General features: G+C 38.2%; 1 protein-coding gene across 1 annotated transcript in view; it reads left to right on the top strand.

Annotated features, from left to right (window-relative positions):
- CUL1 (cullin 1) overlaps positions 1 to 18519 on the top strand; it is a 56257-nt gene that overhangs the window by 12115 nt on the left and 25623 nt on the right. The window contains exons 2-4 of the mRNA XM_086614427.1: positions 4250 to 4542; positions 16491 to 16665; positions 17851 to 18018. Of these exons, the coding sequence (XP_086470553.1) occupies positions 4403 to 4542; positions 16491 to 16665; positions 17851 to 18018 (483 nt within the window). The 5' untranslated portion in view covers positions 4250 to 4402. The remainder of the gene's footprint in view (positions 1 to 4249; positions 4543 to 16490; positions 16666 to 17850; positions 18019 to 18519) is intronic.

The raw sequence follows: 18519 nt of genomic DNA, 5'->3' as shown, positions 1-18519 counted from the left end.
ATATAGCAAAGTCTAGGTCCTCCAGTACAGAGCTACAGAGCAGATATTGCAACTTGGGCAGGTGATCCTGTCCACGAAGCAGGTCACCAGCGAGTTTGATCTGTTTGGGTGAGAAACCACGCTGACTTCAAGACTGACTTGTGTATAGTCCTGTCAACAGCCCTTGGGAAGGTGAGGGATCTCACTGATGTGAAGGTTATGACTTAACGTCGAGGTTTTAGTTTATGTGTAGCAATTCATGGTTCTTGGGAGGGCGCCTTGCTCTTGGCAGCTGCATGCATGCAGCCCGGGTGCTGAGAAATGACAGACTTCTAAACTCTTTATTCTTCTTCTTTGTAAGTTTAGCAGTTGGGACGTGGGGTAGAGAAATGCAGTGTTAACACTGTGGACCAGATTCCACCTTCCAGAATTGTTTGCCTAGGAGAGGTTCTCTGTGCGTGAATCACAAAAATAATTTTGAAAATGACACTTGCAACTTCCACATGAAACAGAACTTTGTGATTTCACTGGATGTTTGTGTATAATAATTGTGCTGAGTAATGAAGCCTTGTTTTAACCCTCCGCTCTCTATCCATGTAACACCATAGCTTAGTTTGACCACTAAGTACAAATGGCTGCTTTCATAAATATGCTTTTGTAGTTAAAGTATTCTTATGTAGTGAAATTTTACTCCTGTTAAGGTAATATATTAATAATTACCTTTCTATTTTTCTGCATATGAATAAATCTGAAAAAAAAAATAGTAGTATCACAGAATGGTAGGGATTGGAAGGGACCTCAAAGGATCATCTAGTCCAATCTCCCTGCCTGAGCAGGACCACCTAGATTAGATCACACAAGAACGCGTCCAGGCAGGTTTTGAACATCTCCAGAGAAGGAGACTCCACAGTTTATAGCATTATTCATCTATTGCTTTATTTCCCAACTGTGTTAACTAGTAGCTAACTGGAAGAAGTAAATTGAATCTAGGAAGTTAGTGATGTGATGCTATCATTCTGTATTCGTGTCTATAACTGCAAAATTCAAATTGGAAGCCAGCCAAGGGATAGTGAGCTAATGTTGTAAAATGCAGTGGAATTTATAGCTTGTAAAGAAAAGATATTTCTATGTAGTGGACCGCATGAGAAAATTAAAAAAAAAAAAACACAAAAAAACCAAACACGTTCTTTCTCATGGCATTATTTTTAAGGGCTGCATCCTGATGTAATTTCAGAGGTTTACTTTAGGGTTAGAGGAGGGATAATTAGTACAGTGTGAATGAGGAACACTGAGTTTAAAAGACTGTGGGGAAAAGATAGTATTTGTAGATGCACCGAGGTACATAAAAACTAGGACGTGCTTAACTGGAGAAGAAAGCTAAGTATTTCCATCATCGTAGAGGAGGAAACTCCGCATCCGCTGGGCAGCTGGTGACCGCAGGCTTGCAGTGACGTGGTGGCTGCCTCTTACCCACACCTGGAAAGATGTCTGAGTAAGAGCCATGGCTGTCGCAGGCTGCCTGGGAAGGGACCTTGGCCCAGTTGTGAACTTCTGTAGTGGTTATTATGCGTTCTGCTAGCTAGCAAGGGGTTGGCCCTTTGTTACGAACGTTTATACAGCAGTGAAGTACTTTGTATTACTTACATCAAAATATTGTTACTGAAATGCACTCTAATTCTAGGCTGCTTGCTTTTTGCAGATTAATGAGAGTAATGATTCGTTACTTTTTACACAATACTGCAGTCATAGTAGAGTTGCAGATTCATAACCGTGTCTTCTCTTGGTTGTGTGGAGAGTTCAAATAGCACTCAATTTAAGGATCCAAAAAGTTTCTTCTCCTCTGGATTGTAGACATAGAATTAATTTTCTTGCTTTGTATTGCTATGCCGACTTAGGATCATAGTCCGAGATCGTGGGTGTGTAACATGCTCAGCGTGTTTCCCACAGTAGAGGCGAGTGGCTGCTCGTGGACCTTTGTTCTGTCGGGCTTTCGTTGCTCAGTTGTGGAAGTCCTCATTGTTAGTACTGCAGCAGGTTCCATTTCCAGAACTTAAAGGAGTGAAATACAAAGAAGATGTGATCTGCGTTGCACTTCACCGTGATGATGTGTTGTTCCCATGTGTCTTTAATAACTAGTTTGCTGTAATTCCAGAAATGGAACGGCAAGGTTAAATTTTAAGTGTTTGTTTTAACACAAAATGCATATTGAGGGAATTCTTACTTTTCCACCTAATCTTCTAAGGAATTTTTGCTCATGTGAAAAGAAAAATTAGCTACAGAGGGTCTGATTGAAATGAGACAGTACTTATTGCTCAGATTGACATAATGAAAATACTTCTCCGTTTTTTGCTTGGAGCTTGCGATTTAGATGCTTATGGGTGGTGGATAGTAAAGGACTGTGAGGAGTGGTAACTTCTATGTTAATGTGGTAAGACAGATTCATTGACTAAAAAAAAAACCAAAGAAATGTCTCGATCTTAGCTAGTCTTTTTAGGGTCAAGGAGAGAAGGCAGAAGTCCTACAAATAATTTGAGTGGGAGGCAGAGTCGGGGAGGGTATAACAGAACACTTAATCTTTAAAACAGTGTGAAATCTGGAGCAGAACATCTAACAGCCTAGAAGTGGCTGTGACAAAGCACCTATGACAGACTGTAGATCCTGAAGGGATATATTTTCCCACTTCTCAAAGGTCAAAAACAAATACTAGGATTTATCAGGTCTTGGCCTGTGCTGTCCTTGAAATTATGGAAGGGTTCATACAAGCCTTTGTCAGCAGTCTCTGTTACAGGACAGGTTTATCATAAAGCTGTGTTCTTCTTGTGTATGGAAGCATGACAAAAAGTCATCACGTGTTTCACCGTGTTTTGAGTATTTCAGTGTGTGGGCTCCAGGGTGCAGAATCACAGAATTGTTTAGGCTGAAAGGAACATTTAAAGATCACGTAGTCCAACCTCCCTGCCATGAGCAGGGACACCTTTCACTAGATCAGGTTGCTCAAAGCGCCGTCCAGCCTGACCTTGAACACTTCCAGGGATGAGGCATCCACGGCTTCTCTGGGCAACCTGTTCCAGTGTCACACCACCTTCATCGTAAAGTATTTCTTCTTACATCCGGTCTAAATCTACCCTCTTTCAATTCAAAACCATTGACCCTTGTCCTGTTGCTTCTGTCTCTGATAAAAAGTCTTCATTTTTCTTATAAGCCTCCTTTATATATTTAAAGGCTGCAGTAAGAGTAAGTTGATCCTGACTTAGTACAACTCTCTTATTTGTGGGTTAATTTTTTTAAATGGTGTTACCTCCTTTGTCATTTCAAGTATCTTCTTAATTTTGTTGCTACGGTAGATAAAACATGTTAAAATTACAATATATTTTAAGGGCTTGTGTAAAAATAGATCTTCTCTGCTTGATATTTCTTAGTAGTCCTTTCCAGGTGAAAGTCCTTTCCAGTCCTTTTCCCACTTTGTCATTTCATGAGGCTGATAAATTGATAACCATCTTTTCACTACTTCTCAAACTTTGTGTGCTTAAGCACTCATGGGAGTAGTGCATTTTGTTAGTTTCTTATTCTTTCATTTATAATTCACACAAATCTTTTTTTTGTGCACTCCATTACTTGTTCTCTTCCCACCATTATTGACTGCATATTCCCTTCTGGTAAGATGACAGTGAAGGAAGTGTTGTTCATTTACTTGGCAAAGAAATTAATGTAAGGATGTGTTTAGCAGATAGAGGAAATTCTCTACTCCCCAAATACTTTGGACTTTCAGGTTACCTGTAATAGAATGTCAAGCCTGGAAGAGTTATTCATAACTGAAGGAAAAACAATTATTTTTAGTATCTTCTGATTGATCTTGGATATCCATCAGGATGCTTGTTAAACAATGAGTTATGACAGAACCCTGAGCTGTTTGGGAATACTGATATTTTACTGTTGTATAGGGAGGAAATACTTCTTAGTAGGTTAATGTCTGCTGCTTGGAAAGATTTTTATTGTTACATTTTCTTACTAGCATTAGGGTTTTGTTGTTAGCAGCACTGACCTGGGTATCTACAGGCTTTGGACAGATCTTGGCACTAACAGTCACATTTTGAAGTGGATTGCTGAATTGCAAAACTATGTTCTTTGTTTCTGGTATTTCAGATCTCATAATGGATTTCTCATCTGTGTAAATGAAAAGGTTTCGATGAAATTAATTTTATATCTTTTTCTCTAGTGTGAATGAATTTGGACTGTCTTATAATGGGTATATTTTCTTTTCCTTTTGCAGATTCTCTTTCTGGGAAACATCACTCCTTGTATGTAAATAGTATCTCGCTGAATTGCTGTGACTGAGTTTAGAATGCTACTTGACTTGTGATTCTGATGGAGGAATAACCAGATCTCAGGCTGCTGCACTGGAAGACTTTACAGGAAATACAAAATGTCATCTAATAGGAGTCAGAACCCGCATGGACTTAAACAGATCGGTCTTGACCAGATATGGGATGACCTAAGAGCTGGAATTCAACAGGTTTACACCAGACAAAGTATGGCAAAATCCAGATACATGGAACTCTACACGTATCCTAATGCCTAAGCCATTTAGTACTTTCAGCGTTAATAGATGAGAGATAGCTTTTTACTTTTCTAAACTCAAAATTGTTTCATATCTATTTGACTCAGTGGCTTGTAAGAATGTATTTTTATTTTGAAGATTAGCCTTTTTTATTTGATCTTACTGGGAAATAAGCAGGAACATTGTGCTGTCTGGAAAACTGTCCTCATGATTATGGCTACCTCTGAATTTCATGTTTGATTACTATTATCTTTGACACAGCAGATGTTTAAAGTGATTTTATTAATAGGTCTAATTTTGAGTCCTCAAAACACCAAAAGAAAACAGCAGTTCTTTTTCCTTTATATGTTAGTCTCTGGCATTATGCTGCAGGTCTTATTGGTAATAATGTCTGGTTACCTGGAAAACTTTTCTCTTACCAACCTCAGAGTAGTACTTTACTCTGAGTTGGTTTTATAATTTTCCAGCTGGAGTGACGATGTGCCCAATGGATTTCTCTTGAATTCCTAGCTTGCAACAAAGAGTTATTGAAATTTTCCAGCGTCTCCCCATTCTGGGAGTTGTTATGAGATGCTAGGAGGAGGTTGTGTTCATCCTTGTATGTGTGCGCTGAAGTACTGTTTGGAGTGTTGTAGGAAACTTTTTTCTGTCAGGTAGTGCATAAAGATCTTTTATCACTAATTTGAAGGAGAGATGTGCCTCTTGCTGTATTACAGCTTCAGTGTTTGACTTCAGGACTTTGTACAGTGAGAAATCCTTTTTTTGTGTTCCACCTATAAAGTGGCATGTAAATGGATTTGATGGGATCCACTTCTGTTTGGAACCTGTTGTTTGATGTTCACTCTCGTAACCTGGTATTGCTCAGTAGAGTAAGCACTGCTTAAGATGATGGTGGCATAGCAAAGTGTAGACATATGATAGGAAATGTATTCAGTAATCATTTCTTCTATCTTTCTTTCAATAGTTCCACTATCTAATAAATCTTTAGAGGTTTTTTTTTGATGAAGGTTATTGTTCTGATACATAAATTAATGCCTAAAGCTGTTGCTGGCACTGATTTGGAATCGCATGTCAAACTTTAGTCTGTGTTTATTTGTGTGAAAGGACAGAGCTTTTATAAAAGAAAGAATCACACAGAATCACAGAATGTTAGGGATTAGAAGGGACCTCAAAGGATCATCTAGTCCAATCCCCCTGCTGGAGCAGGACCACCTAGATCAGATCACACAAGAACACATCCAGGCGAGTTTTGAACATCTCCGGAGAAGGAGACTCCACAACCTCTCTGGGCAGCCTGTTCCAGTGTTCTGTTACCCTTACTGTGAAGAAGTTCTTCCTCATGTTTAAGCAGAACCTCCTATGTTCCAGCTTATATCCATTTCCCCTTGTCCTATCATTGGATGCCAGTGAGAAGAGCCTGGCTCCATCCTCATGACAGTCACCCTTTACATATTTATAAACATTGATGAGGTCCTCCCTCAGTCTCCTCTTCTCCAAGCTAAAGAGACCCAGCTCCCTCAGCCTTTCCCTATAAGGGAGATGCACCACTCCCTTAATCATCTTTGTGGCCCTGCACTGGACTCTCTCAAGCAGTTCCTTGTCCTTCTTGAACTGAGGGGCCCAGAACTGGACACAGTATTCCAGATGCGGTCTCACTGGGGCAGAGTAGGGGGGGGGAGAACCTCTCTTGACCTACTAACACACCCCTTCTAATACACCCCAGGATGCCATTGGCCTTCTTAGCCACAAGGGCACATTGCTGGCTCATGGTCATCCTGCTGTCCACCAGGACCCCCAGGTCCCTTTCCCCTGTGCTGTTCCCCAACAGTTCAGTCCCCAACTTGTACTGGTACATGGGGTTGTTCTTACCCAGATGCAAGACACTACTCTTGCCCTTGTTGTATTTCATTAAATTTCTCCCCGCTCTCTTTGAGCTTCTTCAAAGAGGAGCTTGAAACTATAAATTAATTAATTCTGAGGTTCCCTGGACTTTCTAAGGAGATAGAAGAGTTTGCTTTTTGTACGTGTAATCTTATCTGTGCCTGCAGAATCCATGCTCCTGGGGTGGTGGGAAAAAGCCTGCACAGTCTTCTGAGTGTTTTTAGGTGGCTACTTTAATAGTGATGGGAAGATGAAATAACATTTGGTTTAGGGTCAGAACTTTTCCGAAGACTTAAAATGACTGATTTCTTGCAGTGCTAGATTCAGTATGTTCTTGACTGAACGAAACAAGTCTGCAAAAGTTGAATGTCCAATAGAAATCTGGCATGTAGTAGAACCTGAGAGTTTTTTCTTCTGAGTGCCTTTAATATATTCCTGCTAGTGAGTTCTGTCAAGCAGAGCAGCTGAAGACTAAGTACTTTTATAATGGTAATGTTAAAACACTTGCTTTTCTTCCTCTTCTGGTATTCTGAAATATTCTTGGGATGAAGCTGTAAAAGGGATATCTTGTCTATTGACTACTCATCTCCTTCTTGTTGCTGCTTCAAGAAGTTGCTGGGTCTGAAACTAAGAACGGGTTTTGTTACTTTCATGAGTGAATTAATTTTGTGGATAATTTTGGTGATTGACTTTCATTTGTGGATTAATTTAATAGTCTGATAACTTGGAGTATTTGACACTGGTTAGGATAAGAGTTTTTAATCTGCTATGAAGATAACAATGCACTCTGCATCCTGTACCAAGTGCACGTGTTCACTTGAGCTTGAAAGTAATGCGTTTGCTCAGTCTTTGCGTACAGCAGCTCTGGTAGATTGATGGACTTTTATTTCGGGAAGCTCTGCCTATCAAACAAATTGATTTGGAAAGCAGAACAGATGCAGAAGAGTTTCAGCTGCAACTGCAATTGGTCTGAAGTTCAGCCCTACTTACAAGGATGCTGGGACAGCAGTTTGGAAATCTCATGCAGTGTAGAGTTTAGTCATTTCCTCATCCTTTTTTGTCCTTTTTTCCTCCTTTTTTTTTTTTTGATGAGGGTATTGCTACTGAAGTGGGTTCCGTTTCATCTCTCCAACTTATAAGAGGAGGAGAACCATGCATTCAAGCAAACCTGCCTTTAGTCCTGTATCTGGTATCGAATTTTCAGTCAAAATTGATTAGAAATGTGGAAATTTTTGTTGTGCCTTGTTCAACTGAATCTGGGAAAGAACTGCAAGAGTTAGGCAATTCAGACAGTTTGGACCTCCATCCTAGCGACACTCATTGTCTTTGTTCAGAGTGTCTTTTTTTGTGAGATTAGATTCAGTCTGAGTACAGGCCAGAGTTTGTACTTAAGGTGGTTTTTTCCTTCATTCCAGCAGGAGAAGAAAGAGGTTGATTATTTCAGAGGTTTTCTAGATCTGAGAATACTGAAGAGACGAACCAAGAAGTCTTGTTTCTGAATGGTGGTTATCAAGATCCTCATCCCTACTTTTCCTAGTTTAGATTCATTTATGCCTCTGATTGCAGGGTGTAGTTTTTGTCAGATCAGATGATCACCAAATGTTTTTCAGTGATGCATATACTTTCATGATTCCTTTTGCCCTGTCAGCTATGCCAAAGCACATAACCAGAAGAACAGTCCTTTATGGAAGTTGTCATATTTTTATTTACCGCTCCTTACATGATTATGAAGATCAATGTACAAATGTAGTTTAATTACTTTCTGAGATATAAATTCTCATAAGAAACACAAAAAACAACTTCCATATAGAAACAGAATTCCTTTAGAATGGTGCTTGCTGTGGAAGATGAGACTGTTGGGGTTTTTTTGTTGTGTGGTTTGTTGTTTTGTTTAGGTTTTTTTTTTCACATGTGTGAAGTTCTTGAAAATAAAATCCTTTATCGGAATGGTTTTCTGTCCCTTACCCAGATATTAAGTAATTTCTAGTACTGGAAAGGCTAGTAGCTCCTGCAATAGTAACTAACATCTTGAGACAGGCTATGTTGCAAGCTAGTTTAAAATTACATGCCAAGCTTTGACTTCATGCAGAAAAGAGAAATAGTCAATAAGATTAACTAGATTTCTAGGAACAGTAGACCTAACAGCATTACTAATATTGTGAGGAAAGGGCCTTTTTACCGTTTTTCCTTTGGTGGTAATTAGTTTGGAGGCTGTTAGCCACAGGACTAGGTTGTAAAAGGCAATGTTAGAGAAGTGATAAGGTCACTCAGGACTCACTCCTGGAACTCAGGAGGACAACAGCGAGTTTTGATGCGCTGCACATGAGAGGGTGATTTACTCAGAAGTAATGCCCTTTACTTTATACAAAGGGAAAATTGGTGCTGTTCTACAGCAACAAAAAAGGAATTCCATTTGTTGCAATTAGTCAAGGAGTAATGAAATTGTAGTATCAAGGTATACAGAATCTCTCTGCGGCATTTAGTCTATTTGGAGGAAATGGCCAGTTAGTCTGTTGGAGAGAGAACTGTGCTTGTGTGTAGCAAGTTGTGAGCTTCTGTTTTGAGTTGTTGGTGGAAGACCTAGTACTTTGTTTACTAGAATTAATCAACTTACTCATATTTGTATTGCTGTAAGTCACTTGTCTTTATGACCACCTCTTCTTAAACTCCATTTGGCAATGATAACATATTTGTACATCTTGCGCTAGTTTTTTCTTTTTTTGGTAGAAGGTGATGCCCATTTTTCAAACTGATCATATGGCGAGTCTGCAGTTTATTTTCCTCAGGCCTCATGGTGGAAGAGGATGATTTGGGTTTTACATACATTTGCATTTAAACTCTGCAGTGGAGAGAATGAAAGTGGTTTGTTACTCATTTTGTTTTATGCATCTTAAACAAATTCTCAGACCAGGTACTAGACTATCAGAAAACTTTCTTGCACTGTATTAAACTAGCATAATTTTTCATAGTGGCTTACACAAAAGGATGAATAACTTTCTGAAATACTCATTTTCTTCCTCCAAGCATACATCAACTTCTCAATTTCCAGATATAACTGGTGAATGGAAAGCTTAGTGGTGGGCTTTTATTTCATATGTGTGTACTTCTTATTTGAAATGTCAAAATGACTTTTTTTGGCATAAGCTCATGCTTTCACAAAACATAATCTGACAAGCATTTTTAAGGAATTTTTTTTAGATGATGTAGTTAATTTATGCCCATACGGAACAGAGGAACCTTTTTGTCCAGTTTTAATATTTAAAGAAAATTCAGTTGGGAAAAACAAGACTGTTTAAAGATTCCAAGTACTATTAATTTATAACAAATAACGTTTTTATCTACATGAAGATATCTTAAAATTTTTTCATTGATATGAAGAAGATATATAGTACTATGGAGGGTGTGATTGTTGTACTAAAAATTGCATCTGCAATGTCCAGATTGGCTTTCAAAGTCTTTCTAATGTTGTGTGCATAAAAATCATACTGTTGATTTCAACAGTTCTTTTAAAGCACTTGAACAGTTGTTTGTCATAATGATTGTATAGCTCTTACGTGAAACTGAAGTAAAATGACTGAATTTACTATGACTTAAAATTTGCTCAAATCTTACACCCATAAATTGGACTTTACAAAGGTGTTTCTTATATTATTGTTCTGTTATTAACCACAGTAGGGTTAGGTAAAGGTTAGATTGTTCTGCCACATTTCATTATTTTATGAAAAATCTTTTCCTTATTTGTGAATTTGTTTATTGTGATTCAATTTTGTTGACTTTAACAAAGTGAGATAGTTACTGGTTATTCATTGGACCAAATGTAAGTAATTGTACATCATAAAAGGTTACTGTAATCTGTTTTATAAGCTGGGATTTTTTTTTCTGATATTAGCAAGTGATAAGGGAAAGGATTGTGTTAAATGTTAAATAATTAAGTGTATATGCTTGCATTTTAAAAATACCAGATGACTCAGGATAATCTCTGTTTATAAGATAGAATGTATAAATATATTTAACATTTTTTGCATGTGGATAGAGTCACCACTGGTAGTACACGTTGCCCAAGCAAAACCATGAAGCCGTTCTCTTGGCATCCATTTGCCAAGGTCTTTTGTAGTTGCTTCTATTGCAATGCTTATCCTAGAATCTTTCACTGGAATTCCTGTATTTTAGTAGGATTTTAAATCAGCAGATGTATATTAAAAAACTGTGAGTATATTTTCTTTTCTGATCACGTGCATCTGTTGTTACCAGGCAGCATGCTATATTGGTTTCTTTTTTTCCTGGGCAGATTATTGTACTTTTTCTGTACAGAAAAGATACAGGGGTGTTAGGGCATCCACTTTTTAAACCTCAGAAACTATTCCACTTTCTGTTGAGATTCTCTCACTCTAAGCCATCCTTTCATTTTACTTTCAAGTTGTTTAAGGTCACTCTGGATACGTCAAAGTAGTCTCTGCTGTCTGCTAGTACTAATCCTGCTTATATTCACATATGTTATTTCATCGCATTTCTCATGTGCTTGTTAGTGCTTCTGGAATGTGAAGATAGAAGTAAATGTATTTGTGTGTTCAAAGGGTACATAATATGCTTTTCCTTGTGTGGAAAGGTAGGTATAAGTGTATGGGTTTGTGTATATTTATAAAATTGTTGCTTCAGTTTGAAAGAAGTGCAAAATATGTTTATATTAATGCAATCACTTCTTTTTTTGTGTGTTCTTCTCCACAATGATTGCTTGATGTTCTGCTTGCTTTTTATAGTAACCAAGAATATTCCGTACAAAACCAACTTCAGTCAATACAAAGAGCAACTTTGTAATATTATAATATTGCAATACTTAAAAGCAACCTCAGTTATGGTGTTTCTTACACTTTCTGGCATAAAGATTGTATGCTTTGTGTACGCATTTGTCTTTGAAAATTTGTATTTTCCTTGTAACTCAGTGCTGCTCTGTAATTCTTTGGAGTTTATGCTGTAAAGAAGGAAACAAGAAGTTGTCTATTAGTCTTCAGATGGCTTTTTCTGGAAGCTTCTCTGATCTCAGACTTGTAGAAACATGTCTGAGCTCAGTTATGCATGGATTTTCATAGCAGCTTCGTGGCTGATGCTGCAATAGCTTCTGCAGTCTCTGCCTCAGTCCTTCCTTGACTAAAATGAGAATGGTTTAACAGTGCAGTTATATCTAATCTGAAGATTTAAATGTGTAATTGATCTTAGGATAAAATGTATTGAAACACAAATGGAGAATGTGTGGCATTGGGGGCAGAGTCTTTTTTTGTTTATTTATTTGCTTTGAACTGCTTTGAGGGGGTAACCCTTCCTTACTGGATGACGAACTGAACGTACCTAAAATAGGCTCTTGCTGATACCTCCCTGAAGAGAATGAGGCTTTCTGTTTTGTTGTTTTTTTTTTTCTGTTTTACTGCTGCTCCTCACAAAGCTGAAGAGGATGTTTAAAGTACTTGTTCTGAAAAGTGATTGCTTTTTGGCAACCTCATAATTCCAAAAACTTGTGCAGAATTCCTTCATCTGTTTGGCTTCTGAAATGTTCAAGTCACATAGGCACGACCACTTCTCTTAGCAGCTTTGCTTATGCATGAGGTGGGTTTTGTGAGGTTCGCACAGCCTAATCTTTTGGACACACAGCAGCTGAAATGGCTTCAATCATTTTGAAGAAAATATGCAAAGCCTTTCTCTAGTAAATATAGTAAGCTATATTGCTTACATTAGAAGTGGTTTTAGAAGAATACAAAACTTTCGTAGTCTTTCCTAGCAATTTTTCTATCCGTATTTTCAGTGGCTTTCTGTATGTTGTTCTTGCATGCCTTTGGTGTAATCTAGGGAAATACATATCTTTCACGGAAGTGGAACAAATTTCAGCTTGTTCGTGTGGGCCAGCTGTTGAGGTGACAGAGCCCTCAGCATAAAGTTAATTACTGCTCAAGATCTGTGAAATAGCAAATTTATGCCTATAACTGATCCTTATTATAAAGAGCCTAGAAGTAACAAGAGAGAAATTCTGGTTAGAGAGTTGTTTAGCTTTTGTTGTCGTTGTGGCCTGCTTCCTCCTTTTCAAAAGCCTTATTGTCATTTCTCTCTGTCCTATAGTTTTGTGCTGCCTGGTCTTAATTCTGCTTCCTTTTCAGTTCCTTTTAATTTTATATATCTGTTCCTCAAGCGGGCTTATTACAGTTATGTTAATTTTTCATAGCAAAATGGAAAAACTGTGGGGACCCAGCTGTGCTACTGAAAGAGGAATCAGTTATTACCTCAGCAGAACTGTTTTCTTTATAAAAAATTTAAGATTAGGGACTCGGGCGAAACTGAGTAATTTGCACCCATCAGTGTAAAATCTGAGTGTTTTCCTGTTGTGTGTTGAATTACAAAACTGATACTTGTCTGGCATAATTTCTGTTTGCAGTTACTCCTGGAAGGAAAAAATGCAGTATGAGATATTCTGGTACTTTTCTGGTGTGGAGGGTAGATTAGAGGTGACCGTGGTGTGCTCAAGCTTGTGTTTTGATGGTGTACTTGCTCAAAGAATATATGCACTGCTACTGAAAGGGCCTGTTTCACTTCCCCTGTGTGGACACAGGAGTTCAGATCTGCCCAGCAAAGGGTCTGGGAACAGAGACGATGGTTAGGTGTAGCGGCAGTCACTTCCCCAGTCCAAATCACTGCTTGCCAGCATGAACTCCTATGCTGCTGGAAAAGCAGGTGACAAGTAAGCCTTCCAGGTGGGGTTGTGTGTCAGGATCGTTTCCTTCAGTGGAAATGATCTCCTACAAGGCCATAAATTCATTATGATGTGGCAGCATGGGAATTTTTTTTTTTTCCTTTGAACTGTCCAGCTTTAGAAACTAGTCAATGTTGTCAGAAGTAGTGTAAATCATATTGAAGACAAAGGTGGTAAAATTAGTCTTCGGCTGCTCCTTCTGTCTCATTTTGAAGAGTTTCAGAGAAGAATGAAGTTCTGGAAGGGATTTTTAGTCTTAAACAGCACAATGCTGAGTCAATTTATAAACTTCCTTGCAGTCTTCTACCTCAGATTTTAATTTAGGTAAGTAAATGTAATTTCTCCTTCTCTGTAAGTAAGGTGTAGAAGTTAGAGGCGATCAGTTTTGATCTGTTTCTCCTGTAGATGGTTTGTCTGTTTGCTGGGCCAAATCCAAAGTTCAGCAGGCAGCAGCTTGGTCAGCAGCACAGCTTGCTGCCGTGCAAACTATTCTGTTGATGAATTAACTTCTGTGCTTGTTGTAGCCTGTGAATTGCTATGCCAAATTGCGCAAACACCCACAGAAACGTTTCCTAGAAGCTGCTTGGATATGTATATGGCTTCCAGTGTATGAAGCAGCTGAGGGGATTAGTTTGCCTTCTGCAATTCTTTTCATAGTGTTCCCCTTGTGATTCTCAGATGGACTGTCATATACTTTGTTGTAAGCAGCACAAGTCTGATTTTGTTTTGAATATGTCAGTCATTCTGTCAGTGGTTGGCTTTAGCAGATGGGGATACAGATTGTAAACAAAGCGTGAGAGAGCATTCTTTTATGTATGATGTGTCAAAGAGTTATTTACACTTACAGACTACCTTCTGCAAAGGCAAACTATCTTCAGTTTGACTTGCATAGAACAACTAAACCAGAGCATTTCAAAAGTGCTGTCTTGAACTCTGGGGCTAGCAAGACTCAAGCCAGAATAACAAGTAAAGATGGGCATTACTGGTATGTTTTTACTACAGCTCTGTGTTGATTACTGGCAGGCATAGACAAAAGGTCTCAGTCTCTCTCAGAGTTTACTTTACGAGGAATCCTGGTTTTAATAGTAAAATGCATGGAGTTAAAAAAAGGCTATATCTTCTAACCTTGGTCTTTTTAATTTTCTGAAGTCTGTTGTGATTATTTTTGGAGAAGAACAGAAATAATATTTTCATCAGGCAGTATTCACTAAAATTCTAAGAATTACCCATCATCTGGACAATCCTTGTATTTTTAGGCTTTTTCAGAGCCACTTGGGATAGGAAAATTAGGGGAAGAAGGAGGCAAGACTGCCAACTGGGTATTTATGAATCAGCCCTAAATTCCTTGTATCATGATGGAGAGACTTTCCAAACATAATTAAGAGGACCTTATATTAAATATTTTAAAGTTAAACTGTGAGGTAATCCCTGCTTTTCTTGTTTGTGAAAAGAAGGAAAGTTTTGTATCTAGAGAAGAACTGCTATGCTGTGTGGTGTTCCTCACTTGAACAGGGAATTCTGAAATCGAAGCGTAGATGGTAAAAGTCACAACAGTGCCCTGAAAGTTGAACAAATAGCTGGGAGCTGGAAGAAATCATTAATGTCCAGGAAATCAGTGACCGATAGAGATAAGAAGCTGATAAAAGTTGAGTTGCCAAGCACAGATGAAGGTTTGATGTTATTGGTTGATATCATGGGAAATCTAATTATTTGGCACGTGGATGAGGTAACAGGTAAGACATAAATGTGTACTGTATGTTTTCAAAAAGAGTTAATCTTGGGAAACGAGCAGTACTCTCTTGGACAGGATGTGATTTCTTTCTGAACAAGTACCTGAGTATAGACTGTGAACTGGCTTTCTTTTCAGTTCGCACAAAGACCGTGAGCCTTGTTACTGGTGGCATGCAGGATACTTTGATCTCTAAACTCAGTTTAAGGATATGAGTGGCCTGTGAAGCTTATTTTTTTTTTTTAAAGAAATTGCAAGGGAGTTAACTGGATATTTAAAGAGATTTTTCTGCTTGAGCTTTACTGTGTAAATACTAGAAACAACTCCGTTCATAATGACTGTAATGCATCATATATTTGGGGTTTATAATTCCCTTGGTATTTAATTGTGCTGATGTCTTCCATTATATTGTGCTGGTCTTTCTGAAGGGAAAGATAAAATGCAAATCTCGGCAACATATTAATTTCCTAATATGTGGTATACTGTGGAGGAAGCCTGCCTAGTGGTTGAAGCTTGGCCCATTAGTTAAAACACAAGTTAAAACCAAATTAGACCTTCTGGATTGCTTAATACAATGTTCTGTAACAAGGGATGTGACTCAAAAGCCTGCCATCGGACTATCAGCAGAAGCGTGGAGTGCTCAGTAGCTTCATTCCTGTTGGCTAGTCGTTTGCCAGCTGAGTCATTAGGGTAATTTTTGTTGTCAGATCTGAGTCCTCATCGAGTTGAATTTCAGTGCTACCAAGCTAGTTTATTTTCCTTGTTTGTGGATTGCAGTTTCTTTCCCAGGTGCCTTCTTACTTGAAGTGTTTCGAGCAATATGACTTCCACTTACTGCTTTGGAAGAATTAGGAATATTTGCATGTTTTAGATCAGAAAACAGAATGTTTTCTTGAAATGTTATGTTCACAGCTACTGCAAGTCTCCCAGGCAGTATTAGTATAAGAGGAAAAATTATTGCTGCTACATATTTAAATGTTGGGATTATACTTGTGGCCTAAAATTGTGTTTCAGTGACTCCCATCATAAAGTTCTCTTACGGTATGCATTTGAGTGTGTGTGTCTTGCCATTACTGTTCTCTAGGTTTGTCCTCTGTCTGCCAGTGTTAGATTGCCAAATATTTTATGAAGGATTGTGTTTGAAAGAATTCAAAGATACTATCCTCTGTGTTTTCAACTACTGAAAGTTGCTTGAGGCTAGTGTTGAAATTTCTTCCTATTCAAATGAAAGGTTATGTATTTGCAGAAGGCCAATGTAATACATCAAATAAATTCCATTTAAACCTTGAAAATAGTCTTACCAGCAAATTCCACTTCTTTGTTTTCTTGGTGGTCTTGATAAGTAAGTGTTAGGTAAATTTAATGTTGACATCAGTATTTGCAATGCATTCGACAGTCTGACACATCTCTGTTGCAGATAATTCTGCTGAAAATTGCTTCATTTTCTAAGCTTTGGTTTGATTTTATGTGTGATAATGCATCTTGTAATGTGTTATGGTTAGGTCATTTATGGTCATATAAAAATAGCTTACTGAAATGAACATGCTGTTTTTCATTACATTTTTAATGTATCATGCTGGCACATATGTATTCCTTAACTTTCCTGTCAGTCATGTTTATAACTACTGTACTAGTGTACACCAATCTAATCAAGCACGGGGAGCTGGAGTACCTCCTTCTAAATCGAAAAAGGGCCAGACACCTGGAGGTGCTCAGTTTGTTGGTTTGGAATTGTACAAACGGCTAAAAGAATTTCTGAAGAACTACTTGACAAATCTCCTTAAGGTAAGATGGCACATTTGTTCAATCTGCATTTGTAGTAGCAATATGAGCTGTGTTAAAAAAAAAAAAGCTTGTTTCAACAAACCTGGAGGTGTATGCAGCCACTGGAAGGAAATTGAATGATCTTGAAATTTGCTTTTGTCTCCGTTAGCCATTAGAAAGTCTTTTAGGCTTTATCTCGGGCATAGATCAGTCGCTAAGTGTACTAGGAGCTGCTTTTCCTCTTCAAGCTGAAGGGGTGTTTCTGTGCTTTATAGAGGTAACCTTATATGCTGTCTTATGCAATCCTGTGTCTTGTACAAGAACAGCTAGACTTTCTAACCAGCATATTAGTAATACTGGAAATATGGTTGCCTGTAATGTGTAAAATGCCTGATGGTAGCCATTAATTTAATAAATAAACTACTAAGAGAACAGGATGCTGGACTGCTTTGTAAGAGAATGGTTCCTCGTTATTTTTGGAAAAGCACTATGCTTTTAACTTCTGGGATTTTAGTTTTGAGCAATATTAAAAGACTTCTTGGTGTTCCATCACCATCATTCATGAAGCCCAATAAAGATGTCTGAGGTCTTATCCAGAACGCACTCCGGTTTTATTCCCTTATCCATTCAAGCTGTAGTGGTCCAGTTTGGAAAGATACTTGAACTTCCATGTGTTGCAACTTTATCTTCTTTTTTTTCTGTAAAAAGAAGAAATATGATACCATACCTGTTTCCAAGAATATGGGGTTCCGTTTACTACCTGACAGGGTCCTAGAGAAGACCCCATCCACATCCACTTGTTTCAGTTCCCCAAGTAGCGGCAGCAGGAACGGGTGGTGTGTTTTATGGAGGTAGTCATGTTATATGCTGCATTACCATTGCACTGGCGTGTTTTACCTGGTGCACTCATCAGGGTCACTGTGTGTTTCTAACGTGGTGCCCTCTTGCTCTCACACAGGAGGCACGGGAGTGTCTTCTAGAGCTTTGTCTGTGCTGTGCATTTTTTTACCAGTGTTCTAATTTCTAAATCTCATACTGGCCTTGTGCTTTATTAATGTAGCATTGAATGTATTAGCACTGTGGTTCCTATAAATACACTACATGGTGTAGATTTATTACACAGTCAATTTGTACACCCTTATATATCTTGGTTGTACCTTAAAACTGGGTGCACCCAACAGGACCTGCCAACTTCTGTTATTTCAGGATGGTGAAGATTTGATGGATGAGAGTGTGCTGAAATTCTACACTCAGCAGTGGGAAGATTATAGGTTTTCAAGCAAAGTATTGAATGGGATATGTGCCTACCTCAATCGACATTGGGTTCGTCGTGAGTGTGATGAAGGTCGTAAAGGAATATATGAAATTTATTCGGTAAGTAGCTTTTCGGAGTGAGTGATTTATCCATTCTCTCTATCATGTTTGCATTATCATCCTGCAGATAGATGCTTGAAACTTGTATGAAGTTCATGGAAGTTTGGAAGAAGTGGGCTGAGTGGAAATCTGCCCCCTTTCCATACTCCCACCTCAGTATATTTGTAAAAATTCCATGGATCTAAAACCTGTGAGATGTTCAATCTGCCTTGTACGTATTTGGACTACCAGTATTATGCTGTCGAGGGTTGTTTTTTTCTGAGTATTTGCCACTTATACTGGTGGCATCAGTGTGGCCATGTCATTCCGCTTAGAATTCAGTCAAGTGTTTCAAATATAAAATAGAAAAGTAAATTGCTTTTTTTTTCCTTTTTTCTATTGACTTCAATACATCTCTACAAATTTTTTAGCATCCAAGCTGCTAAGATTCAGTCAGCATTTGGTTTGTAATATAAGTTATTTTGGTACAGTACTGAAAGATTGATATGTGATCTTGATAAT

Source organism: Tauraco erythrolophus, chromosome 7 (genome assembly GCF_009769465.1).
Source record: "Tauraco erythrolophus isolate bTauEry1 chromosome 7, bTauEry1.pri, whole genome shotgun sequence".
Classification (NCBI taxonomy): Eukaryota; Metazoa; Chordata; class Aves; order Musophagiformes; family Musophagidae; genus Tauraco; species Tauraco erythrolophus.
Note: the sequence above shows the minus strand (reverse complement) of the source record. Positions and strands in the feature narration are given on the sequence as shown.